Source organism: Pleurodeles waltl, chromosome 3_1 (genome assembly GCF_031143425.1).
Source record: "Pleurodeles waltl isolate 20211129_DDA chromosome 3_1, aPleWal1.hap1.20221129, whole genome shotgun sequence".
In the NCBI taxonomy this organism is placed as follows: Eukaryota; Metazoa; Chordata; class Amphibia; order Caudata; family Salamandridae; genus Pleurodeles; species Pleurodeles waltl.
The window spans coordinates 1,098,132,729-1,098,159,558 of NC_090440.1; the positions used below are offsets into that span (position 1 = coordinate 1,098,132,729).

The 26,830-nt window shown below is 43.2% G+C and overlaps 1 protein-coding gene across 1 annotated transcript in view; it reads right to left on the bottom strand.

Moving 5' to 3' along the window:
• Positions 1-26,830, bottom strand: part of DRD2 (dopamine receptor D2) — a 1,149,352-nt gene that overhangs the window by 394,148 nt on the left and 728,374 nt on the right. The window contains exon 3 of the mRNA XM_069224377.1: positions 17,153-17,450. Coding sequence (XP_069080478.1) covers positions 17,153-17,419 — 267 coding nt within the window. The 5' untranslated portion in view covers positions 17,420-17,450. The remainder of the gene's footprint in view (positions 1-17,152; positions 17,451-26,830) is intronic.

Here is a 26,830-nt window from a genome sequence, read left to right on the forward strand (position 1 = left end):
AGCAGGGGCATACGCTCCATATGGTCAGCCAACTGGCTATACAAGGATATCATGGTACCTGGATCAGTGCTCACAAATTCCCATTTGACATTTTGTCTATTGTTTGTCAGAGCAGGCTGCTGTTCATAAATCTTGGGGCAAGGAGCTTCAAGTAGAGGTAATAAGCTCCTAACCTATAAAATCAGTGGCTCATGATCACTTTCCTCATGTTCTAAAATCTTCATGCCAGCCATGTGACCCCACAACCGAATGTCAAGCAAAATATAATCTATCTGGCTCTTCTGGGCTCCACGCCTAAATGTAGGATGAAGGTCAACGTCCGAGCTGGAGCGACCGTTACAGGTTCGAAGACCATGTGCCAGTGTAATGTCCACGACTTGGTGTGTTAATCTGTTCATTCTCGGTCTTTTGCTTGACGCCAGTTTGGGGATACCCCGATAAGCATCCTCTTCTTTATATAGTTCCTGGGCCAACGAGTAGGGCTCAAAGGTAGTATTGAAATCCCCTGCGATAAGAATAAAGTGGGAGGAGGTTTTGCAGGAAAGAAAACTGTCCAAAATAGTCATAGCGTCTGACTCATATTTACTGCCCAGGCTCATGTTGTAGATGTTAATTATTAGGAGCGGTTTCTCCTTAAGAGATGGTATTGATAAACCCATCAGATCGGGGCAGCCCATATCTACTATTTCAACCCGACATTTAAGGGAGCAGCTAAACCATATGATTAGTCCGCCTGAAGGTCTCCCGGAGGTCGCCTTGCATGCTGGGACCCAATAGCTTTTGAAACCAATTCTATATTTGGGCTCCAATGCCCACGTTTCTTGAAAGAGGCATATTTTGTGTTCGTCTATAAATTTGCCCCATTCAGGGATACCCATTTCATTCTCCAGCCCTGTAATGTTCCAACTAAGAACTGTGTCTAAACCATCTATTTTATCTTGGGGGGCATTGGCCGTAGAGTACCCTCTTGCAAATTAAGTGCCATGGGGAGGTTTAATACCCCTTTCAGTGATAGCTAGACTGGCCTCAGTTAGGTGTTCTACTACATTAACACCCATGGTGTTACACACCCCATTTAGATCGGGGCCTGGCATAGTCGGTTCAAATGCCCAGACAGGCGGAGTAGACCAGTGGTTGCTAGTACCTGTTAAGTACGGGGTTGGGTTGACCTCATAAGCCATGCCCTCCTTACTAGCTCCCCAAGTGCAGGTCTCCATGCTCTGATTACAGAGGAAAAGAGAGGGGCTGTTTTCAATCCTAGAGGGTTCTGTCTGGGCTGGTGAAAGGATTAATGTGGAGCTTCTAATGACTGCAGTAAAAGACTGGTCAGCCTCAGGACTGCCTATTCCTGTTCCTTGTATTTCAATAGTTCCGGTTATAAGGTGATTCTTATCCAAAATTCGAGTTGAGGATTAGGTGGGCCATGCGCTGGGCTGATTTTTAGTCAATCAATTTCAGAAAGAGATGGTGAAAGGGAGATAAGTCCTGACTGAGGGGCAGGCTGCATCTGAGAGCTAGTGGAACCTCTAAGTGGCATTGGCGCCCTTTAATAGCTGATAAAAGTGTATGAGGGTAGAAAGCCTGGAGTCTACACAAAGATACTTCTCCCCCTAGAGGGTTGGGTTTGCACACATTCAGAGAGAGCTGCTGGACAAGGGTGGCTGAATCAAAGTTGATAACAATACAATCCCCCCTACCGGGGTTCTTAAGTGGACCCACCAAACCCACCCTCCTCACCATTAATATTGAGGGTACCATATGAAATGCAAACCTGGCATTGCTATGTAGCCAATGTATGACCTTATTTTTCAGTTCTGTGAATGATTCGGAAATATCAGTTTTGAGTTTAGTGACGCTCGTGATAACAAGAACGTATGGGCAGGATTCCGGCAGCAGGTGTAAAGTTCTCAGATTGGTTCCTTCATCCCTATGCATCCGATCTGTTGGTGGGTAGTTCTGATCAAGGATATCTTTGTAGGATTTTGATCCCATGTTATTGGAAGAAGCAGCTCCTCCATTCCCCCTCAGAAACGGGGTGGCAGTCTTAGTACACTTGTCCTTTGGGGTGGTAGCCAGCCTAACAGTTGGAGCCCTCACTGGTTGGTACAGAGGATCAGGGCAGTTCATTAAAGGGTTGAGGTCCGTACCCAATGATAGGGGGAGGTTACTGATGCTGTTGCCTAGAAGGCTCAAGGGGAGAATTTGTCGGGAAAACTGCAAATCCGGTGGAAGGGGGTTGATCATCTGCTTGGACTTGATAAGACTTTCCAGTTTCTCTTCAATGGCTTGTAGGCGAGTTGCTATAGGGTGCAGCCTTTTGGAAAACTCGTCTTTTATGTGTTCAATTATATAATCAATTGCTGGACGGTCATCAATAGATGTTTGAGTTAATATAGAGTCCTTGTTCCGAGTTGGTGCGCTGTGATTAGGGGAGCTCAGAATGCGGGCCCATTTGTTCCTTAGATTCACCTCGCCTCGTTTTCTTTTACCTTTTGTGTTATGCTCTGAATTGGGTAGAGACCTGTCTAAGAGTGACTATGTAAGTACTGGTGGCTGTGTGGCATTATCCTGGGTCTCCACAATAGACTCTTGGGTAGTTAAAGGAGAGATAGCCGGGGGAGACTGTGAATCGGGTGGATGGAGGGGATGTAAAGGAATTTGCAGTGGGGATAGGGATGGGCAATTGATTACCGTCAGTGGGGGGGCAGTTAGACAGCGTTCCACCATTTCAATTTCCTTTTCTAGTGCTCCAACCGCTTTTTGGAGAAATCCGTCTAGGGTCTTGTTATTACCAACCTTTTCCAAGGGTGCCCCCCCCTTCCGTCTACCCATCTTGACTCTTTGGACTCCTTTTATCTAGCAGGTATTATTTGGTCAGCCTTTTGCTGTAGGCACTTTGCCTCCCTGTTCCCACCCTGTTTCCACCCCACTGGGGCCTTGTTGAAAAGCTAAAACGTCTGAAAGGTACAAATACTGCTCACCTATAGGAGTGTGTTATCCTCACGGCTGCAGTGAATTCAATCGCTGGTCACCAACCCCAATGCCAGTAACAGGAAGAAAATAGTATGGCCCAGCCCAGCCTCCTCCGGTCGCCGATGGGCGCAGGATGGGCCCGCCCTTAGCCCGGGCTATGCCCGGGTGCCGCCCGCGCACGTCCCGCGAGGCGGGAGCGCGAAGAAGGATTTAAAGGGCTCCTGCCCTAGATAATGCTGCTGCCGCCGCCCCCTCTCAGCTGGTCGCGCTTCCCGCGAGGCGGGAGCGTGAACAAGGATTTAAAGGGCTCCTGCCCTGGATAATGCTGCTGCCGCTGCCCCTTCTCAGCTGGTCGCACTTCCCCATTTGCCTTTTTCTTTTAGATCTGTTTGTTTATCACGGTAGGGGAAGTCACTGGGAGTTTGGGTCGTGGTGTGGGTGGGTTGGGTGGGGGGGTGAAAAGATTGTGCCACATGCTAATGAATCCACACAAAATCTTGGCATGAGATGAGTGGATTTTACACATTGTCCTATTAGTCCTGTTCTCCTGCTGTACAATGGTGCACACACCTGACCATTGCAGACTTTCAAAAGGTTTTGTCACCTGGAATGTCCGAGGTCTTAATAATCCTCATGAATGCTGACAGGTTCTTGCTTCCCTCAACCGTCACAAGGTAGTTATAATTTTTTTGCAGGAGACACATTTCCTACCTGGCAAGGAACCAAGATTACTCCCTGCTTGGAGCCCTTGCCAATATTTTACTTCTTACTCCTCCTATTCTAGAGGGGTTGCCATAATTATTAGAAAGCAAGTAACTTTTCGGTACCTCATGACCTGTGTAGACCCTGACGGACACTATGGCCCTCATTCTGACCCTGGCGGTGTCTCACCGCCAGGGCAGAGGCCAGAGGAAGCACCGCCAACAGGCTGGCGGTGCTTCCGGGGCATTCTGACCGCGGCGGTAAAGCTGCGGTCAGAAAAAGGGAACCGGCGGTTTCCCGCCGGTTTTCCCTTGCCCCAGGGAATCCTCCATGGCGGCGCTGCATGCAGCGCCACCATGGGGATTCTGACCCCCTTCCCGCCAGCCTGATTCTGGCGGTTTTCACCGCCAGAACCAGGCTGGCGGGAACGGGTGTCGTGGGGCCCCCTAACAGGGCCCCAACAAGATTTTCAGTGTCTGCATAGCAGACACTTAAAATCGCGACGGGTGCAACTGCACCCGTCGCACCCCAGCAAATCCGCCGGCTCCATTCGGAGCCGGCTTCATCTTTGCTGGGGCTTTCCCGCTGGGCCGGCGGGCGATCTTTTGAAGATCGCCCGCCGGCCCAGCGGTAAAGTAAAAATGCTCCCCGCGGTCATTTAACCGCGGGGCGGTGTTTGGCGGTTTCCGCCTGGCGAGCGGCGCCCGCCGCGGTCGGAATGACCCCCTATATATTAGTGCAATGTCTAGTGGGTTATACACATGTTACATTAATCAACACTTATGGTCCCAGTCTGGATGGTCCTAACTTTTTTCAATCCATGCTCAAGCACCGCCTAACAGCTGACCCTCATACAATTATCTAGGGGTGTAATCACAACTTTTATTCTTTACCTTGAACTAGACTGTTGGGACTGCCATGAAGGATGCCTCACCAGCCTTCCTGGACATCATGGCATAGTTTGACCCGATTGACCTTTGGGGATTGCTACATGTTGAGACTGGAGACTACACTTTCCATTCATCTGTTCATTATACTCCTCAAGGCTTGACTTTTAGGTGGGCTCGTGGGATGTGGTGGGATGGGCAAACTACATCCAGCACTTACCACAAACTCTGTCTGACCATTCCCCAGTGAAATTACATATCTCTTTACCTAATAAATGAGAACTGGTGCCATTGTGGTGACTCCTGTCCAAAAAGTTGCTGGATATAGTTTTTTCAGGAAAAGATACATGCTGCCATCGTGGATTATGCCACTCTAAATAAGGCCTTTGTAAATTTGGTATCTACCTTCTGGAAAGCCTTTAAGGCTGTCATCCCAGGTGAATGTATAGCCAAAGGGTATGGTATCCTTAAATCTACAAGAGGTAGACTCGCTAAAGTGGATCTAGATCATCGCACCCTGGTGCTCCGCTATGAGGAGACAAAGGATAATAGCCAATTAAACCACATGCGTTCCCTCCCACTTGGATTTTCAGGACGAGGCATATAGGGAAGAAAGCTTTTTGAGCAAACATTTCCAACCTAGGACATATGGGGAGGGAGACAAGCCGGTACACACACTTGATGTACTGCTTGATCCTAAATGGGCTGCCAACCAGGTGCATAGTGTGGATACATCTGATGGGCAGTCATTGTATGACCCAGATGAAATCCTGCAGGAATTTGTCACTTTCTGCCAACAGTTATACACATCATGATCAATGGTGACCACTGAAGGCGCAACTGTTTTTCTAAATAAACTGACCTTGGTGTGGCTAGATCAGGTGAAATGGGAGATCATCTGTCAACCCCCATCCACGGCAGAGATTAAACATGCTATTACACAATAGAAAAATGGAAAAGTGCCATGGAGTGATGCCTTCCCGGTAGAATTTTATAAAACATATGCCGAGGAGCTGGCACCCATGCTTCTGGCTGTGTGTGAAGAGGCCGTTCAGTCAGGTAGCCAGCCCTTGTCAACGCTAGAGTCCTTCATAGTTACTCTGATCAAACTAGATAAGCTCCTGAATAAATGTGAGTCATTTTGGCCCCTTTCACTTATCAATGTTGACAGAATATTCTTGCCAAATTACTGGCCAACAGACATTGATGCTGAGACTGATCCATCCAAGCCAGTCTGGCTTTACTCAGGACCGATCTACTGTGAACAATTTCCGATACCTCTTTGCCCTTACACACCACTTATACCCTAATGTATCAATTTTTGCAACATGCTTAGACACCGCTAAGGTATCCAATACATTCAAATGGCCTTTCTCACTTACCATACTGTCCAGATTGGGACTAGTTGGGGTGTCTGTGAAATGGAACCAGTTGCTGTATATCGCTCTCTCCATTAGGCTGCCTTTAAATGACTGTCTTTCGGAGCCATTTATGATCGGGTGGGGTAGCCGGCAGGCCTGCCCCCATTGCCTCTTCTGTTTGCACTCATTGTTGAGCTCATGGCATGTGTCCCCCAATGTCGCTATTGAGCGAGGCCTGATATACCCCATCCCACTTTCTGCAGCCCCATTTGTGCCATCTCCAAGGCCATCTCAGGAAATCATACAGTTAGGTGTACTGTTTAGGCTTGACATAGACTGGATGTCTCAGTGCAATACTCTTCCCAAATACCCATTAAATATTATCATATGTTGCATATCAACTGTCCCTCCGAACTGCTGCAATCTCTGGGGAAGAACACATCACAACACCGGGAGACTTCTTCATATCACAATATTTTTAAACCTATTGAAAATACTTTGGTGACTCCACAGTCACCATGCTGGATGATCTTACTTATGGCAAACTCTGCCATGAAATGAGTCACCTCTCTGTCACGTTTCCAGAGGCGTCCCCGGAATGGGCATTATTGACAATCTTACTCGTGATCCCACAACCATCTAAATTCATTACAAGATTACACAATGCATGATAGACTGCTTGTTTATGATGCCCTCCAGGGCTCTCATGGTGTGGAAAGGTGATCTGGGGACATAACAGATAATCAATGGCAATTGTGCTGTCAACAAACCAAGGAGGTATCCCCTAAAGGTAGCTATTGATGAATTCATTATAAGTGCCTGCATGGGGCGTACCTCTTCCCTTTAGACCTCTTCCACTATAATCATAATGATGACACAAACAGTAAACAATGTGGTGTTTGGGATGCAGATTTCCTCCACCTGGCATGGTCCTGTCTGGACATGGCCAAGTTTTGGGGTCAGGTGCTAGCAGGGCTGCTTGACATGACTGACCAAGCTTTTCAATTCCCTCCCACAATGGTTTTGCTGGGCTATGTCAAACAGCTGCCTAAAAGCGACTGTAAGTTTAATGCCACAGGACTGCTCTTGGGTAAACGTAAAGTGGCCATTATGTGGGGAAGTTGACATGCTCTGAAATGTCAGTACAGGCTACAGGATATGTCTTTCTGCAAGGACTGATCGGGATCTATGCTGAAACTTTGCAGCCGACTGCCTGACCATAAGACTTTTTGGACACTCTGCACTCCTATCTTTAATATCCGAATGCTGATTGAGAATTACATTGCTCCTTCACTGGTGCTGCCATACCGGCTACTACCTAATGCACTGGACTGCTCATTCAATTTGAACGTATGTGTATTTATACAATTGAACTAAGACATTGTTGATGCAAATATGCTAATTAGAAATTATTAATAAAATGTTTATATGTTATGGTTTATAAAAGTTCAGAGAGAAATTAATTGTAGAGAAAAATTAATGTGCATGTTTGAAAATGTGCCTACGGGGTATGTCAGCCACTTGCACAAACTTGTACTAAAAGAACTAAAGATGTGTGAAATAAATGAAAATGTATAATAATAATGTGGTAATATGTCATATGAAGATGTATAACCTATGTTTTGCATTAATTTGTGGAATTAACTTAGCCGAAGTTGTGGCCTAGTCTTTCCAGGCCTCATACAGAAGCTGAATTTCTAGCGCACTGCAGAGAAGCTGGTGCGTTGAACTGTCCCTGAACTGCATACATTAATAAAATCTGTTTAGCTAGAATTTTCTGCAGTGTACCTTCGAACAGGAGATGAGGCACTAGAAAATGTAACTAGTTTGATGTAAGACAGACTTGATGTACTGTCCCAGGACTTGAACAATAGAAGCACTGACTAGAGAAGAAGATGCAACATTTTCGATACCTGATGAGCCGGATGATGAGGACATCGTACAGTGAACCAATCAACTAGTTGGGGATGGGGAAATATTAGAACTCATAGATTTGTAAAATTAATGTTATAGGTTAGAGTCATATCTGCCAATTGACTGACCAATTAGAAATTAGGGGGGTGAACTGAAAAACTCTAATAAAAAGTCATGACAAGGGGCTCAAACTTCAGATGTGAGCAGTGAAATGCTGATGCCAGAAGACGCGATTCGAGATTCTGTTATTGGGCTCATGCTCTTGAGAGTCTGATGTGTTGCTGATCAATTGATGACCTGAAGATGAAGACTGACTTTGTTGCTGATCCATTTCGTGGATAGGTAGCTCTGAAAATGTGACAGATTAACTTTTATGCCTTTCTTTCTAGGTACCAACTGCACTGTTTTATACTTTTTCTCTTAGTGAGATGTTTTCCAAATTCATATTTTCTAAATTGTTTTTGCATGAAGTCTCACATGCTAAATGCTGATCTGGGTTAGGTAAGGGTCCTTTGGGTGATTTTGACAGTGACAAATGATTGACGGACTGGTTGCTGAATTCTGCTATTAATGCTATTATATTCATCTTTGTTGGCTTATGCTGAAGCATTCGAGCATATGTTTTCTCAAGTTCTGATTAGAATATGTTATTGGTGGTCATTAATGAACTAATTCTGAGTTGATTGAATAAAGTTTGATCTAACCTGATGACTTAGTAGGGTTATTCATGAAATGTTGATATATTGCCTCATGCTTAATGATTCTCTTAGTGGTTATTGATTAATTACACTGATAATTGATGTTCATCAATTACTACATAGCTAGGATACTCCATGCGATTCAAAAGGTTCATCGGCCTTTACGTGTCCCCTTGTAAGTTTACTTACTAAGGACCAGGCACGCTTGCAACATGTAAATACATTTGTATATTCTAGTGACTTTTGCAGGACTTCCATTCCATTGCCGTTTTTCCTGCAATCATTGTGTGCTGTTTATCTTTGCATACAATCCTATCCAATTTAACCATGAATGCATGACTTGCCTTGTCAAAGTGATGACTGTATTAGCAATGTTTACTATAATGTATAACTAAAAATTCAAAAAAGATCATTTGGTGTGCTGAAAAAAGTTCTAGGCCGTTCTTCACACACCTCTTTCATACTCTTCTGAATATTTGAGGGCTTTCATATTTCTTTGTCATCTCTGACAAATTTCTGAATGATTTCCCAACTGGGTTTTTCAGTCATTCTGTTTGCTTGCAGCCTTTACGACGTCTCTTACAACAATCACTCTACTAAATTCCAGACTCTTTTATCAGCCGTCTTGACTGCATTCTTAAACTATTTCCCTGCACCTGTGGGTTTGTAAATCATATAGAAGAATGCCTGTAAACCTATGTCTGGCACTTAACCATAGCTTTATGTGAGAGATGACCAATATCAGCTTTTTAAATTGTCAACACTCTCTGCTGCCGTGCTGATATTGCACCAATGTTGTCTTCTCTTGTTACATCAGCCCCATTCAGAGGCACTAAAATTGTTTAGACTATAGGATAACCTGTTAGCTCATCAAATGCAACATTTTTCCTGAGCAGTTTATCTGTGATGCAGTGAAGCATGCTGGTTTGTGACTTACTTACAGGAGTGAACGTCTATAATAATTGTATTGGCATCATATGTTGATACAATGACAAACACATCTCAAAACCTTTGGGGGGGGGGGAGGCAAGAGCACCATTTTGGTGCACAGGTGTTGCACAGGTGTTGCACGTAGGGATTCTCTCCCTACATAGACAATGTTGCCATGCTGAAGCCACAACACCATTTTTGTACTTGGGAGAAAATAGAACCCCTGAGAACTGTCCTGTCGTTTTTTTGGAGCTTTGACACCAGGGCTATTCAAAATAGGTTTCTGATTGGTTCCCAGGTTCATCAAGGTCTCTGCTCATCTGTGGTGTCTTCAATATGCACTGTTAATTATTGCCTCTGAAAGAAAACAGGAAGATCCTTACTACAGAAGAATCATTTTCTCTACAATGGTTTACCACTGCCATGGCAGAGGACTGGATTGACTTTGGGACTAATTGTGTAGTATGAGGTTAATTCTACAACTTGAACTCCCCAACCATATACATTTGACTATTCTGTACATGCTAAACATTCCTCTGTGTTAAAGTCACAACACTTTACCAAACAGCAAGGCCTTCTACCGAGAATATACATATGGTATATGAACATTAGCAAAACATAATATCTAAGGCAAGAAAATAAAAAGACAAAATCTAGTTTAAAATAGAAGAACTAAGGGCCAGATGTAGCAAAGGATTTGCGCATCGCAAACGGCGAAAATCTCCGTTTGCGAGGCGCAAATGCCTCTTTGCTATGCAGAAATGCATATTGCGAGTCGGGACCGACTCGCAATATGCATTTCAGAATCGCAAATAGGAAGGGGTGTTCCCTTCCTATTTGCGATTCGGAGTGGCATGCAATACCATTTGCGACCGCATATGCGGTCGCAAATGGTATCGCAGTTACCATCCACTTCAAGTGGATGGTAACCCACTCGCAAATTGGAAGGGGTCCACATGGGACCCCTTCCTCTTTGCGAATGGACCCAAAACAATTTTTTCAGGGCAGGTAGTGGTCCAAGGGACCACTACCGGCCCTGAAAAAATACCGAAACTAAAGGTTTCGTTTTTTTTTTTAAGTGCAGCTCGTTTTCCTTTAAGGAAAACGGGCTACACTTTAAAAAAAAAACTGCTTTATTGATAAAGCAGTCACGAACATGGAGGTCTGCTGACGACAGCAGGCCTCCATGTTTGCGAGTGCCTAGACTCGCTATGGGGCCGCAATTTGCGACCCACCTCATGAATATTAATGAGGTGGGTCATCGCGACCCCATAGCGAGTCGCAGACGGTGTCTGAGACACCGTTCTGCATTGGAAATTGTGACTTGCAATTTGTGAGTCGCTCCGACTCGCAAATTGCAAGTCGCAATTTCCAACTTTGCTACATCTGGCTCTAAATGATTCAAAAGACAGAGAAAACAATGAATTAGTAAACGAATGTAGGATTTAGGGACTGGGTTTTCTTGTGTTTCCACTTGGAGTGGAAACTTTCTTGCAGTTCACACTGTACTCTTCCTATTGTAGATTTACTACGGTTAATCTGCATTTGGCTGAGTTCTGCATAAGCAGGAAAACATGATATACCCAATGCAGCCCGAATAATTACAAGTGGCTGAGATAAATTCAAGCATTCATACACTATCTATTTGTTTACCTAAGGAATACGTTGATAGTCCTAACAAAATGAGTTTTTTTTTTTTTAAAGGTTATTTTTATAGTGAAAATCAACACACCAGATTGGCTGCAACGCTCTTGAGAAGATATTAATGGCCACTAGATGGCGGCAGTACATTCAATTTGTGGACACTTAATACAGCAAGGCCCCTTATTTTAAAACGTAAAAGATTTGGGGAATAAAGCAGATGTTAAAAGCACTGTCAGTCGTCTGCAGGACATGTTCATGTATCAAACGTAACTTAGTAACCAATAGCTTTTGGAATAAACCAAGAAACAAGTGTCCTGAACTTCAAAATTCTGTTGTTCCCATTTGTAGGGATCCTCCACAACGCCTTCCCTGATGCTTCAAATGTTACTCAAACTTCCTCGGATTGCACAATGAAAAAGTGTTTTTCCTTTATTTCCAGTCAGGAACGGAGACAAATTTCCAATTCTAACTTTCTGTTTCGCTCCAGAATGACGCAGCCTCTCTTCTGTTTCCAGGCTTAGGAGTGACTAGCCCAGAGTGTCAAAGTAAACGATGGGAACCACGTATATAGTACCCAGCATATATATCTATCTCTCGCTCTCTCTCTCATATTATTTATTTTTGTGACAATCCCTTTATCAATGAATTGTGTTGAACTGTAGCTATCACAAAGAAGGTGGTAGAGGTCTGATTAGCTTACAATCCTGAGGGTCTCTTGAGAAATATAACAGTGTTATTTTTATGAAATAATCAGTAAACATCTAGCTACACCATTTTTGTTTTTTTCTCCAATAAACCAAGGCCCGTATTTATACTTTTTGACGCTAAACTGCGCTAACGCAGTTTAGCGCCAAAAAATTTTGCGCCGGCTAACGTCATTCTGAAGCGCCATGCGGGCGCCGTATTTATTGAATGGCGTTAGCCGGCGCAAGCAGACCGGCGCTGCCTGGTTTGCGTGGAAAAAAACCACGTACACCAGGCAGCGCCGGCGTTGGGAAAAGTGGCGCTAGGGCGTCTTAAAAATGGTGCAAGTCAGGTTGACGCAAAAAATCGCCTCCACCCGATTTGCGCCATTTTTAACGACGCCCAGACGCCATTTACATGACTCCTGTCTTAGTAAAGACAGGAGTCATGCCCCCTTGCCCAATGGCCATGCCCAGGGGACTTATGTCCCCTGGGCATGGTCATTGGGCATAGTGGCATGTAGGGGGGCACAAATAAGGCCCCCCTATGCCACCCAAAAAAAAAAAAAAAAAAAATGTATACTTACCTGAACTTACCTGAATGTCCCTGGGATGGGTCCCTCCATCCTTGGGTGTCCTCCTGGGGTGGTCAAGGGTGGCAGGGGGGGTCCCTGGGGGCAGGGGAGGGCACCTGTGGGCTCATTTTGAGCCCACAGGCCCCTTAACGCCTACCCTGACCCAGGCGTTAAAAAGTGGCGCAAATGCAGGGTTTTTTGCCCCGCCCACTCCCGGGCGTGATTTTTGCCCGGGAGTATAAATACGACGCATTTGCGTCGCCGTCATTTTTTTAGACGGGAACGCCTTCCTTGCATCTCATTAACGCAAGGAAGGCGTTCACGCAAAAAAATGACGCTATTTGCCCATACTTTGCCGCTAGACGCGTCTAACGCCAAAGTATAAATATGGCTTTAGTTTTGCGCCGAATTTGCGTCGAAAAAAACGACGCACATTCGGCGCAAACGGAGTATAAATATGCCCCCAAGGCCCGTATTTATACTTTTTGACGCTAAACTGCGCTAGCGCAGTTTAGCGTCAAAAAATTTTGCGCCGGCTAACGCCATTCTGAAGCGCCATGCGGGCGCCGTATTTATTGAATGGCGTTAGCCGGCGCAAGCAGACCGCCGCTGCCTGGTGTGCGTGGAAAAAAAACACGTACACCAGGCAGCGCCGGCGTAGGGAAAAATGGCATTAGGGCGTCTTAAAAATGGCGCAAGTCAGGTTGACGCAAAAAAAACATCTTAACCCGATTTGCGCCATTTTAAACGACGCCCAGACGCCATTTACATGACTCCTGTCTTAGTAAAGACAGGAGTCATGCCCCCTTGCCCAATGGCCATGCCCAGGGGACTTCTGTCCCCTGGGCATGGTCATTGGGCATTGTGGCATGTAGGGGGGTAAAAATCAGGCCCCCCTATGCCAAAAAAATAAAAAATAAAATAAAAAATGTATACTTACCTGAACTTACCTGAATGTCCCTGGGATGGGTCCCTCCATCCTTGGTTGTCCTCCTGGGGTGGGCAAGGGTGGCAGGGGGGGTCCCTGGGGGCATGGGAGGGCAGCTGTGGGCTCATTTTGAGCCCACAGGTCCCTTAACGCCTGCCCTGACCCAGGCGTTAAAAAGTGGCGCAAATGCGGGGTTTTCTGCCCCGCCAACTCCCGGGCGTGATTTTTGCCCGGGAGTATAAATACGACGCATTTGCGTCGCAGTCATTTTTTTGGACGGGAACGCCTACCTTGCATCTCATTAACGCAAGGAAGGCGTTCACACTAAAAAATGACGCTCTTTACTCATACTTTGGCGCTAGACGCGTCTAGCGCCAAAGTATAAATATGGCGTTAGTTTTGCGCCGAATTTGCGTCGAAAAAAACGACGCTAATTCGGCGCAAACGGAGTATAAATATGCCCCCAAATGTTTCAAGAATGTGGTTTCTGTGGTCTTCTAATCCGAAATTAGAAAATGTAGACTTTTAAATGATGCAGGCTCCACTAATGTTGGAAGTAAACAGTAGCCTCAAATGGTAACATCCATTCAAGTATTTTTACCCCGCAAACATGCATATAACCAAGAGTACACATTTTGAATGTGTATATTGTGCAACTGATGAAAACTGCTGCAAGGCATCTTCAATCAATCAGTCATACATCTTTATTCAGCCAAATGCTGGCCATAAAAGAATAAAACTATTTCTCCATACAATACATAATAAAATAAAAAAACAACATAGTTACAACCCATAACAATTACAATAGCAGCAATACACGTCATGGCACTGCCTGCCCAGTCCCTCTACCTATAAAAATGGCAACAAAACGCCTAATCTGCCATAAAGTGCAAATGTCTGTTGATGCTCCCATCCTATCATTCCTTAGAGGTCCTGCTTCTTACAGCCGCATTGAGAAAAGAGCTGACTCTGAAACATATCTCCTCATCACACAGCGTTTGGAGATGAAACCGTGCATCTCTGCATTTGCAGTGCCTCAACTTTTTCAACAGCGGTTTAAAAACAATTCCAAACTGCAAGTTAAAAACAATTTACAGAAAAACAAATGTAACAGGGACTGCTACCCCCCTCCCCCCCCCCGCCCCCCACCCATCACACGGACAAGGTGGACGAAGTCTTCAAACAGTCTACTTTTGCCCTGAAAGCACAGTAATCTCCACACTGTGCCTGCTATAAAACGAAACAAGAGGGACCTCTCTCAATTCGTAAGTGGTAGGGACAAATATAACGCTGGCCCATGAATTTCAATAAACCTAAAGTAATATAAAACAGACACTTTCCTTAATTTTATTTTCAGTCTATTCTCAAAACTATACTCAAAATAGCGAAGCTTCACTGTCAGCTTGCCGCTCCTACAAATGGGCGTTGGGGAAGTAAAAAAGCTCTCTAAACCCAATAAACAAAAATTACTAAACGCATAATTGATCCAGGGAATGGATCACCCCTTACTTAAACTAAGACATCCATTAATATGTTTCTTTGCATAGATGATGCCGTGATCCACCATATTCTAACCCACAGCAATAAAGGAGCCAAACTGACCCTGTCCATAATGTATTTTAGATTTTACTCTGAATGCATTACAAAGCTTGAACTCGATGAAGGGACCTGAAGCAACAGCCAACAAATGTGGGATTCATCGCTTTGAAGGGGCCGAATTTACAAAAGCCCCAAACTGCAACCGCATTTGTGGCATATTCACAACTGACTTACAATATGTTACATTTTGTATTTAAATGCTAAATCTGGTCTCAGTTGGCACTTCAGCCCTGAAATTTTGCCCAGAAGTGTGTCAATGCGGTTTGTCCACCCATGAGCTATTTTTTGCCCAAAGGGTAGATGATAAATGCTTAGCTATGGACCATGTGGAGTGCTTGACGTTTTCACACTTGACTGGTTCATGCACATTTATGGCTGCAAATAAGTCAAATAATGTACACAAAAAGGATTATCTTATTATGGAATGGCTCAAACTAAGTGCTGTTATGCAGCCTCTCACTATCAGAGATCATAAGAGATAGCAATATCCGGTTCATAAAAAAGAAAGGAATCAAATGAACATATGAAATAGATAGATGCTTCTATCATTAGGATCAAGTGTTTATGTTTCCTTCGCAACAATAGTTAAAACCTCCCTCTCTAGTCTTGCTCATTGTGTAGAAGCCAACGTATATCATCAAATTAGCTTTTCGTGTAAGGGATGCGTTGGTGTATTTTCTATTTAAATTTGTGTGTTCTTTAAAACCTTCACCAATTTGTAAATGTTGGGTCATATCCTATAACTAGTCAATTGTTTTAAGCACTTCTAGCAGTTGTGGTTACTTAGCGCAGGTTGATATAAATTACCTTTCCATATATTTACATTATTACTGTTTTGAATTTCTCCGGTTTTTCATAATATGTCCCTTGTCGTGTAACATTGGATGATTTCCACCTGATACCTACTTTCTTCTAAAGAGAATACCTGTGCTCACACTACTCATAGTAAACTCAACAGGGCCTCCCCAGGTGGACAATCAAACTCCTCATATGAAACATGCAAACAAGAGGACCTGGAGCTCCATAGCATGACTGAAAGGCTTGAATATTCCACAGTGAAATTTAGAGAATTTGGGGTCATTAACGTAGGCAGCACCCCAGTCTATTGAACACCCAGGCAGTACCCTCAAATATTAATTGACCCCATTATACCTGTGACAACACGTTGAGAATATCTGAAACAATCTGATATTATTAGCAATGTGCTGGTGTATAAGGTGGTACCCCCACATAATTGGCAGCACTTACTGATGTTGCACCTCCATATTTAACAGCTCCATGAAGCTGAACATATTTAGCAGCACCCTGATGCTGAAATCTTTGACAGAACCTTGAAATCTGATATTTTAATTTGACAAACGATAGCTAATTGTGTATCTTCTACTCTGAAAGTTAGTAATAGCTTTCTTAAATCTTGAAGCCTCCACCATGCCCTAGTTCAATAGATGCTGATAAGTGTCGTCTACACCACCTTGAGGTGTTATTATGCAAATCCACCTTCGCTTCAACCTTACGTTAATGTGCCTTAGATACTACCAAATGAAATAGTTTATGACAAAAGTCTCCTCCTTTGCCAACATATTTACAATTGTTTATACCCTGTGCTTATAACCTGGATTATTCTCCACCCTTGGTATGTTAACTCTTTGTGATCATTCAGCAGTAGGCAACTGTTAATAGGCACATTTCTCTTTGCCTTCCTTTATTTTAAGACTAATGGTGTTTACTTTACATAACGTTAAGTTATCATGTAGGAAAATGCTACTATTTCAATTTTTTCAAACTATTCACTATGCCCAAAATTGATGCTGTGTACCTAACTAAACCCATTATGGATTAAACTTTAATTTAATAACCCATTATGGTTAAAAGTACTATTACATTTGGCTCGCATGTAGAGTGGTCTAATACCCTTTGTGGGCCTCGTTTGTGCTCTTGCAACACCTCAACAAATTGCAACCTTCGTAAGCTTCATTGAATTTGCAAAGTTAAAAAAAAAAATTAAATGCGGAAAAAATCTTTGCACAACTCTGTTTAAAGCACAAGATACTATGGGGCATATTTACAGACATAATGCTAGCTGAAACTGCTAAAACCCAAAGTTGAGAATGTTTTAAAGTTCCATTAGTTCAGTAAAAGCCATTAAACACCTGCTATGTGTAGTCATTTGGAGACTGGTTATAACATATTTTCTGAATTGGTCCCGGTGTTTGCAAACCTCACATTACACACTTAAGAAGATGGGAGGTTCTACCTACCTCAAGATAGACCACCCATGGCATGACTAGTGTGGCCACCAGAAGATCTGCCACTGCCAGACTGACTATCAAGTAGTTGGTGGTGGTCTGAAGCGCTTTTTCTCGTGAGACAGCTATGCACACTAGCACATTTCCAAAGACAATGACGAAGATGAGGAGGGTAAGGAGCATTGCGTAGTAATTGTAGATGAGTTTTTCACTGATGTCGGATCCATTAGTCCTGTTGTTAATGTCGTCATTGTACCAAGACAGGTTCAAGGAATCCATGAAGGTGAGAGGGTCACTTTCCGCTCCAGCTCTGTCACAAGTAGAAACAAAAAAAGAAATAGACATTCCATAAATACTACATCAGTAGTGTGTACCAAGAAGATCCTAGAAGGAATTATGGCATTGCTTCATTAAATGTGCTGTGGAAGAATTCAAATGCTTGAGGAAGGTCGTACAACATTTTCTCTTGTTTTTTTTTTCAAGAAAGCCTTTACATTTTTACAAATGCCAATTATTCAGTTAATAAATAAATGGATGAGAAACACATTTTAACGTAATGGTGCCCTCCCTCCCAAATATTGTGACATTTTTTAACCACAATTTCACAATATATGTTTTGTACACATTATTATTAGAGTGGGTTGTGAATATCATACATCAGATGATGATGATTTCAAAATATACAGTGAGCAGCAGGAATATCAATGACATATCATTGAAATAACTGATCAACAACAATACTAGATGAATACTTGAAAACGTTCAGTGGAAGAGATTGAGAAGCAATTTGATCGACTTGGCTCTTAAAATAGGATATGATGGAGGTATTTGCCACAGTGTGGGCGTGGAGAGCTACATGGTGCTTAAAGAAAGTTAACTGGATAATCAATACCATAGCGAAGCAATCAGGGAACACTTCACATACCTCAATTATGAGGAAAAACTAAGAGGGAAAAAAGTTTAAAATGTTTTTCACCACACAAGTCAAGAAGTGTTTTTTTTAAATCTCTACAAAATTAGAAACATCCGGAAATTGTGAGAAATAATCCTAAATTAAGACTTCCCACAAATACATTCCAGCAAGATTTTGCCTTTGTTGTGAGAATAAGGTAAAATGGAATTTCAAAGAAAATTTTCATTCATGCACATTTTTGTGAGTTAGAAAACTGTATTTTCTAGAAATTTGAAGTTTGTTAGCTTTACAAATCATTTATTTTTAAATATATAAATTTGCCCCCCTTTAGAAAAAAATGTGAATTGGGGAAGGTGGGTCTGGCATGCAGATCTTGATAATACAATTACACTTGTCAAGTGAATACAAACATGATCAGCGACAAATATAAACCATTCTGCTATGAGTATAAAAATTAAATTGTATGTATTTGTGGTTTCTGTAAAATGCATTCTTAGTACTTAAATATTAACAGGTATAGACTCCAGTGGAACAATTCAGATTTGTCTTCTGTGAACACACAGAAGGTAGACTTCGTTAGTACCTCCCTCAAATTATTGATTCCCACCAGCACAATTATAGAGTTGAAAGATCCCAACCTACGAAAAGGGTTCAGTGATCTACAATTCTTTAGGTACTCCTTCCCCTCGGGTCCCATGGGTGACCACAACAACTTCTCTAGTTTGACGATTCTCCGGATGAACTGTTTGTTTCACACCACTTTTATACAACTGTTTGAAATTATGCATACTGGCATATATCACCTGAGCATTGTGTTGCACATTGCAACACTGCTTCAAGACGTATTCTTGTGTGCTCTTCCTTTTCAGCATAACTGTAGTAAAATTGATTCAGCCCATCTAATCCACCTGGATTGTTTGCTTTCTGATCACCTGTTTTTTGGACTTTTTACTGGTGGTGAGTCTTACTACTTATGTCTCAATCTTGATAATCACATGGTAAATGGACTCGGCTTGTTCACCACCAGTGCCCACCTTTTTAGATAAGGTTTCTGCAATGCATCTAGGGTAAGGGGCACTTGGCTAGCTACAGATGAATATGTGTGCAGGCGGAACATGTGAGACTACCTTTGTGCACAGCCCCATAACTGTGCACAGGTATTCTCGTGAAGAGAAGCCTCTGCAAGGATAGGTGTTGACCTGTTATAGACCTTAAAATATTATTGGCCACACAAAAATAGGATCAAAATGGTTTACTGTTTTTTCCTGTTTTATCAATGTCACTGTATTATACACATGTGGGAAATTTGCCTTAAAGTGCAATTAAGCTTCCCTTAGCCCTACAAAGTCCAGTAATTTAGGACACTGAGTGAAACACGTACCCCAATATTGAATATGCAGGTCTCAAAAACCTACATGTGCACCTTATGGGTCATCAAGAATTGTCATATTTTTCTAGCTGAGCTCATGAACAGATTCTATGCCTTTTGTCGCCCTGTCGGGCCAAGTACTTCCTCTGCTCCCCAGCAGAGGGAAAAAAGTTCTCCCCACACAAAAGAAGCAATTAACAAAGCTTCACTTAGCTCCTGAGGAGGAAAGGGGTGGGAAGAAAATCTGCAACCAGTAATTAGCTGTCACACAATCACACATCCCAAGTAGGAAGCCCAGAAATCTTGAGACAACCCAGAAGGGGGCTCCCCTTCAATGTTTTGGTGCTAAGGTTCCTGGCAGTGATGTCAGTTAGAGAGGGAGATGAGGCCCCCAAAGAAGATCATCACAGAGACCACTTGACAGCATCACCTTGGATTGTCTCAGCATGATGTGCAGTAGGACTGTAACAGGGGTAGCAGGATGGAGGGGGATGTGGCACTCTATAAATGGCCAGGAATGTCTGGCATCTTGAACTTTCCATCTTAACTTTAAAGCTCTTGAACACGGGAGAGACAGGAAGTTGGACACTAGAATTGGATGGTGGCAACACCATTAGACAGCTGGAAGGACAAGCTTCCTAATGCCCTAATGGACTAAGGACTCTGCCTGCAGCTGACCCAAGGACCAGTAGGGTCTCCAGGACCAGTGAGGCTGGTTCATTTACACTCCCTAAGGGCCATTTGGAGGAATACCTGGACTTCTGTGCCCCAGTAGGAAGAGGGGAGCACCAGAGACAAAGAAAAGGAGAAACGCTGGTGTAGGGTACCCATGGAATCATCTCCCTGCAAAGCATGCACCTTTACAGGTCTGGGGGTCTGTTGAAAATTCTCCAGTTGGCTAGAGCTCGCAACAGGAGGAAAATGAGATCAGAATTGAGCAAATCAGCCTAATGGGACCTAAGATATTTTAGAGGAAAATATTTCACCTTTGACTTAGAGCTTGAGGAGCAGAGAGCATGATGCTTGTCTGCAAGTTTCCAAAATATACCCTGGGTGGCCAGGGACTGGTGCAAGCTTCATCAATTATTTGTAACCTCGGAAAGAGCATGCATTGGGTCTCCTCCCAGAGTTGTGCAAGGCCCAAGGTCCTTATCCTCTAGTTCAGCATCTGCACAAATGGGGCCCCGGACCCCATCCCTAGACCTCAAAGACAAGGGAAGACTGGCATGGTTAAAAGAGAGGAGCCCAAGACTCTATTCCTGGGCCCACGAAGCAAAGGAAGGAGGGGAGGAGCGTGATCCTTCTCCCAGTGATGGTGGGCTCACCCTGTGTCCAAGGGAGTGGGGCGTCCACACCAAGACAAACACCCTGCTTGAACAGAATGGGCAGGGAGAATGCAGCCGCTTTCACCTACCACCAAGGATGAGGTCATATGGAGAGCGATATGGGGCCATAAGGGCTTAGGGCTTCCCTTGTGGCTCTCAAGCTACTATATGCCTGGTGTTATCCTGGGCATCAGCAGAAAAAAAAAGCCTGGCGAAAAGAGGATGGTAGTGTGAGGTCACACATAAGAAAACAGAGCTGGCTGAGTAATGCAGGAAGGGGCTCTTCAAGCTGTCCCTCAAAAAAGCATTCCAGGGTGCCTTTGGTGGGACCTGGCACCCCCAACGAAGCAAGGAAACAAAAGAAAAAGAGACGATGTGGGGTGCAAATCCTTGTGCAACAAAAGAAGCCCCAACTGAAGCCACTCATAAGGCATTCACCTTTCCCTGGAGGGAGCACCCCATAATTCTCTGTGGGCTTCATTTTGCATAAAGTTTGTTCCCTTGTTGTGCCTCATGAAGACCAAGTGTGCCACCAACATGCTAAAGGAAAGGTGTGGGGGTTGCAGCAGTCAAAGTAATCGTCCTCTCCAAAGGAAATTCAGAAACTGACCCTAACTTTGCAGGGTCTAGAAATCCATGGCCTATGTTTTCCATCAAGCTTTAAGCACTTATGTGGATAGAACTTTTTTCCTACGTTTCGTGAGTGCAATAACTCTTAGAGGTTGGTTTTATGATTGCACTTTTGTGCTCTACCACGGTTCAAAGAAACATGATATGTAGTTTATTTTTTTATTAGAAAACATGTTGAAGGGGTTTGGGGGTTTGGTGTCGTGTTAAGACGACTGCTCCCTCCTGAGCTCTGTTGTGGTTGTTTGGAGAGAATCTGCCTGACAACAGCTGAGTAAAAATACAATAGGGAACTAACAAAAAAATGTACTTTTGAAGCTTACTGCTTCAGACAGGTTAGTCCAACGGAGCACTACATAATTTTTTCTTTCCTCAAATAAGGTAGGCACGCTGACATGAATATTGCTCCCACCATTTTAACTTTTCCTCAAGGCCACTGATAATGACTGAATTTAATTGATACAGCAATGTATTTAAAAACTAATGTATTTCAATTAAACTCTCAATTTAAGGAATTTCTAACACTGTTTTTGCAAGTACTCAGGAGCATTATAACATTTTTACTTTGTGGTTTCCTCATGGTTTCTGCTAAGGGTTAGTCAAACAACCCACATATAGCACATACTGCAATTCTGACATGTCTTCCCTTTACCATATGGAAAGAACCAAAGGTTTTAGACATCTCTCCTCAGTTCCAGGTACTCCCTCAATTTTTCACTGCCTACTGATAACCCATTTTCCATACTTACTAATATTATGGAAGTTAATACTCAAGAAGGTGCTACCTCATCCCCACCATCATCCAGTAAGTCTAATAATGCTAATATTAAAATGTATTTGAAGAAAACTTCCACTACTACTCCGGCTACCAAGAGAGTTAAAAAAGACCCTCCGTCTCCCATTAAACCGTCCAGTATTATCTCAAAGGGGATGTTGCTGGAGGAGATTTGTGCGCCTAAACCCTATATGGAAGTGCCTAACAATAAACTGCAAATATTAAATGATAACTTGTCACTCATGGAGAATAGAGGTACTCATGTAGAGCAAAGCGTTAATGACCTTGAGGATACTATGCACGTGCTTCAAAATTTATGAGCTGAGGTGCCACATTTGCAAAAACATATTAAGGATTTGGAAAATAGGGGTGAAAGGAATAACCTTCATATTTATGGTATGAGGGGAGGAAGGCATAGACCCCATTTATTTTTTCTAAACCCTTCTACTTAAGATTTTAGATATTCCAGATTCTCCATTGTTGAATTTACAGCATGCGCACAGACTGGGACATTCTTCCCGGCATCGTACCTCCTCACAAAACCCAGAGGCGTTATAATTTATTTCTTGGAATATGTGCATCTCCTTCAAGTTATTAAAGTGGCTATAGCCAAAGGGCACATTTCTTGGGCTGGATCACAATAGATTTTCTCAAGACTTTGCTAAGATCACAGCTCATCAGAGAAAAATATTTTTAGATATGAGACCTGCTCTTTGTGCTTTGAATGCAAGATTTTGACTTTATCATCTGTGCTTGTTTGAAGTAACTGATAAGAATAAAACTACAACATATGAGGATCCCTTGCTATTGCAACACTTCACCAGTAATTGCAGAGGAGAAGATATGGATACTTCAAAGATTTCTACAATCTAACTGTTATTGTTTCATTATGATTTCTCTTGAGAAAGCTTTCCTGATATACTAGTCACATTTTGTCAAGTGGTGTATTCCTTTCATATATATTGTATCCCCCTAATTTGTGCCTATTATTTTCAAATTTCAGGCATATTTTTCAGGTGTGTCCTGAAGACTGCATCATTAGTGGTTTTTCTGTGGTCTGGTTCTTCCCCTGTTGGCTGCATCATGAGTCCGGTCACATCATCTTCTCTATGTGGTGTCACCTACCACAACCTTTTGTGTCTCTTATAGGTATGCCATTAATGTTATTTTGTCTACTATGTTTCCTGACCTTCTCTGAGCTCTATACTTTTTTGTTTTTTTCTATCCCTATTTCCTTTTTTGTTTGTGCTTCTCATATCATACTACATTCTGAGATCCTTATACTTATTTACTTTCTCCTATCATGGTTTATCTATTTTCTTTGTTCTATATTCCGTTACTTCCATTATTGGTTATAGACTTGCATTGTGTTATATCAAAAATTATATATACGAACAGAATTACTCAATTAAAGTGCTTCATATTTGTCTGTTTTCTTTTGTTTCTTGTTTTTCAACATTAATAATATTATTATTATTCTTCCTTCTAATATATTTACACAATATACGTTTCATAATTATACTGTCGATTTTAACATACTTAACATTATTTGTTTTTTATGTCTTTATGCATAGTTACTTGGAATGTTAAGTGGTAAGGATCACCAATTAAATGACAGAGAGTACTTACATACCATGCCAAATTAAAAGTGGGTGTTGCTTTATTACAGGAATCACAAGTTATAGATAAGGAGGTTAACATTAGATGTTAAATTGCTGTCACAAGAAATGGGTTCAAAGGGTAGATGGCTTCTATTAAGTTTGTCCATGAACAAAACTCCAATTACAATTTTCAGTATGTATGCCCCCACACACTTTGACAAATCCTTCTGGCCTATCATTACTCGTACATTAATGCCTATTCAGATAATTATTTAATTTTGGGGAGACAGACTGTAATGTAGCAATAGACCCATTTATAGACCTTTCTTCTAAAGCCCCTTCATCCATACATAACCAATTCACTACAGTTACCAAACAAAGAGGTCTTACAGACAATTTGCAAATTTTTCTCCCCAGTTCACTCCTCACAATCCAGAATTGATAATCTGTTGTCTCGAAACCTCTATCTCTAAGCATATATTATCTGCATAAATCTAAACCATTTTAATTTCAGATCATGCACTAGTTACTTTAGACTTGGATTTTCTTTGGGTCACTCCCAAACCAAGACGTCAATCAATCAATCAATCAATCAATCAATCAGGTTCTTCTACAGCATGACTAAGCACCTGTAAGGGTTGCAAGGTGCTAAGGGGAGGGCATTTGCAGTTCAGTTGAAGAGCCAGATTTTGAGGTCCGTCTTGAATTGAAGCAGTGAGGCTGATTGCCTGAGGAAGAGCATTCCAGGTCTGAGCAGCGAGGTAAGGGAAGGATCTTCCTCCAGCTGAGTTCTTTCAGATCCCTGGGGTTGTGGCAAGGGCCTGTTGGGCAGAGCAGAGGTGTCTGCTGGGCATGTAAAAGGATAGGCGGTGGTTGAGATATGCTGATGTGATGTTGTGGAGGGCCTTGTAGGCATGCGCGAGGAGCTTGAAAGTGGTTCTTTTGTTGATCAGGAGCTAGTGAAGGTTTCATAGGTGAGCGGTGATGTGACTGCAGCGAGGGATGTCCAGGATGAGTCTAGCTGAGGCACTCTGGATTCTCTGCAGTTTCTTTTGGACTTTTTGGGTGGTGCCCACATAGAATGCCTTGTCGTAGTCTCACTTGCTGCTGACGAGTGCCTGGGTGCCTGTTGGACTCAATGTTCATCCATTTGAAAATGTTTTACAGCAGGAGGAGCATGTGGAAACAGTATGATGAGATGCCGTTGATTTTGAGGTTCGTTGAGAGCGAGGACTCGAGGATGATGCAGAGGTTGCGTGTGAGGTCAGTGGTTGTGGGGGCGTGGGGGTAGTTCAGAGCGCTGAGAGCCACCAGGAGCCATCCCAGGTGAAGCAGGTGGAACCTAGGATGAGGAACTCACTTTTGTCTGAGATGAGTTTCAGGCAGCTGCCTTCATCCAGGCAGCAGCTGCCATCATTCCATTGTAGAAGTTGCTTTTCCCGGTTGTGGGCTCGTCGGTGAGGGAGAGGATGAGTTGGGTGTCGTTGGTGATGGAGACAATGTTGAGTCTGTGGTTTCTGATGATGTTTGCAAGTAGGGCCATGTAGATGTTGAAGAGGGCGGGGTCAGAGCCCTGAAAAACTCCATAGTTGATCTTTGTCAGTTTTGAGGAGAATGGTGGGAGCATGTCTCTCTGGGCTTGGCCAGTTAGGAAGGAGCAAATCCACTCTTAGGCTTTATAGTGAATGCCGGCATCGTGGAGTCTAGTGCAGAGGGTGTGGTGGGAGACAGTGTCAAAAGCGGCTGAGAGGTCCAGGAGGATGAGGGCTGCGGTTTTGCCTTGGTCAAGGAGAGTGCAAATGTCATCTGTTGCTGCGAGAAGTGCACTCTTGGTGCTGTGGTTGCTTCTGAAGCCTGATTTGGAGGGGCCCAGGATGTGGTTGGTTTCAATAAACTTGGTGAGTTGGCTGTTGATGGCCTTCTCGATGAATTTGGCTGGGAAAGAGAGACGTGAGATAGGTTGAAGATAGGGTTTGGGGAAGGGTCCGAGAGGCTCCAAACTGGATGATTTTCGTGAGCTTAGGAGGTCGTCAGTGGTGAGGGTGGTCCAGTTGAGCAGGTTCAGCTGGAAGATGTCTAAGATCTTGTGGTGGAAGAAGATGGCGAGATTGTCGCAGAGGGCTTTGGGTGGAGTGTCTGTGGAGTCCATGCTGGGTTTGGTGAATTCTTTAATCACATTGAACAGTTCTTTCCTGTTGTGTGGGTTGGTGTTGATGCATTCATGAATGGCCATTTTCTTTGTGGTTCTGGTGAGGTGGTGATGTGGTGATGTGTGATGATGGCAGTTTTGAAGTCTGCCTCGTCACCTGGAAAACCAGTGGCTTTCTTGGGGGGTTGTTTGTCAGAGGGTACCATGGGGGGAAGTGTGTTGGCACTGTCAGAGATCCATTGGTGGAGGTTGCATGCTGATGTGTTGTCATTGGTGGTGGTGTTTGGTGGAGAGCGATGGTGAGTTGGTCTTCAGAGACTCTGTTCCAGCTTCTGCATGGGTGGCAGTGGGTGTGGTGGAATGGGTAAACCCTTTGATACATCTGGTCTTAATCTCCCCGTGCCTAAAAGAGAACACTGAATCCAGCTAGAGTAACGTAGTTTGGTGCTTATGTAAACCACTTTACCTTTGGACAACTGTGAGCTATACAAACCTGCAAAAAATGAAGTAGTCCAAAAAATCTCCTAACTAGTCACTGTCCAAATGTTACAGACAGTCACTGACCAAGAACTGAGGACAGCTACTGTCCAAGCGCTACAGATAGCAGTGTGGTCATTTGGTGTAATATTGGTAATGTACAAATGAGAATCACAAAACTGAAAGAGACAAGATAGAGGTCTACACAAGAAGAAACATATACCAAAGCAATTTGTGACCTGACGACTGGAAACAATCTGACTTTGTCACATTTAAGGCAGTCCTCACCCCACACAATATATCTTATGGGAACAAACTGTAATAATAAGAATGTGGGCAGCAGATGGACTCAGTGGTGGCCTAGACAAAGGGTGCATAGCAAATATATTTTTTGAGATCTTTTAACCTTCTGATGTCGCTCACTGCTTGAAATTCCACAACACAAGGATGCAAT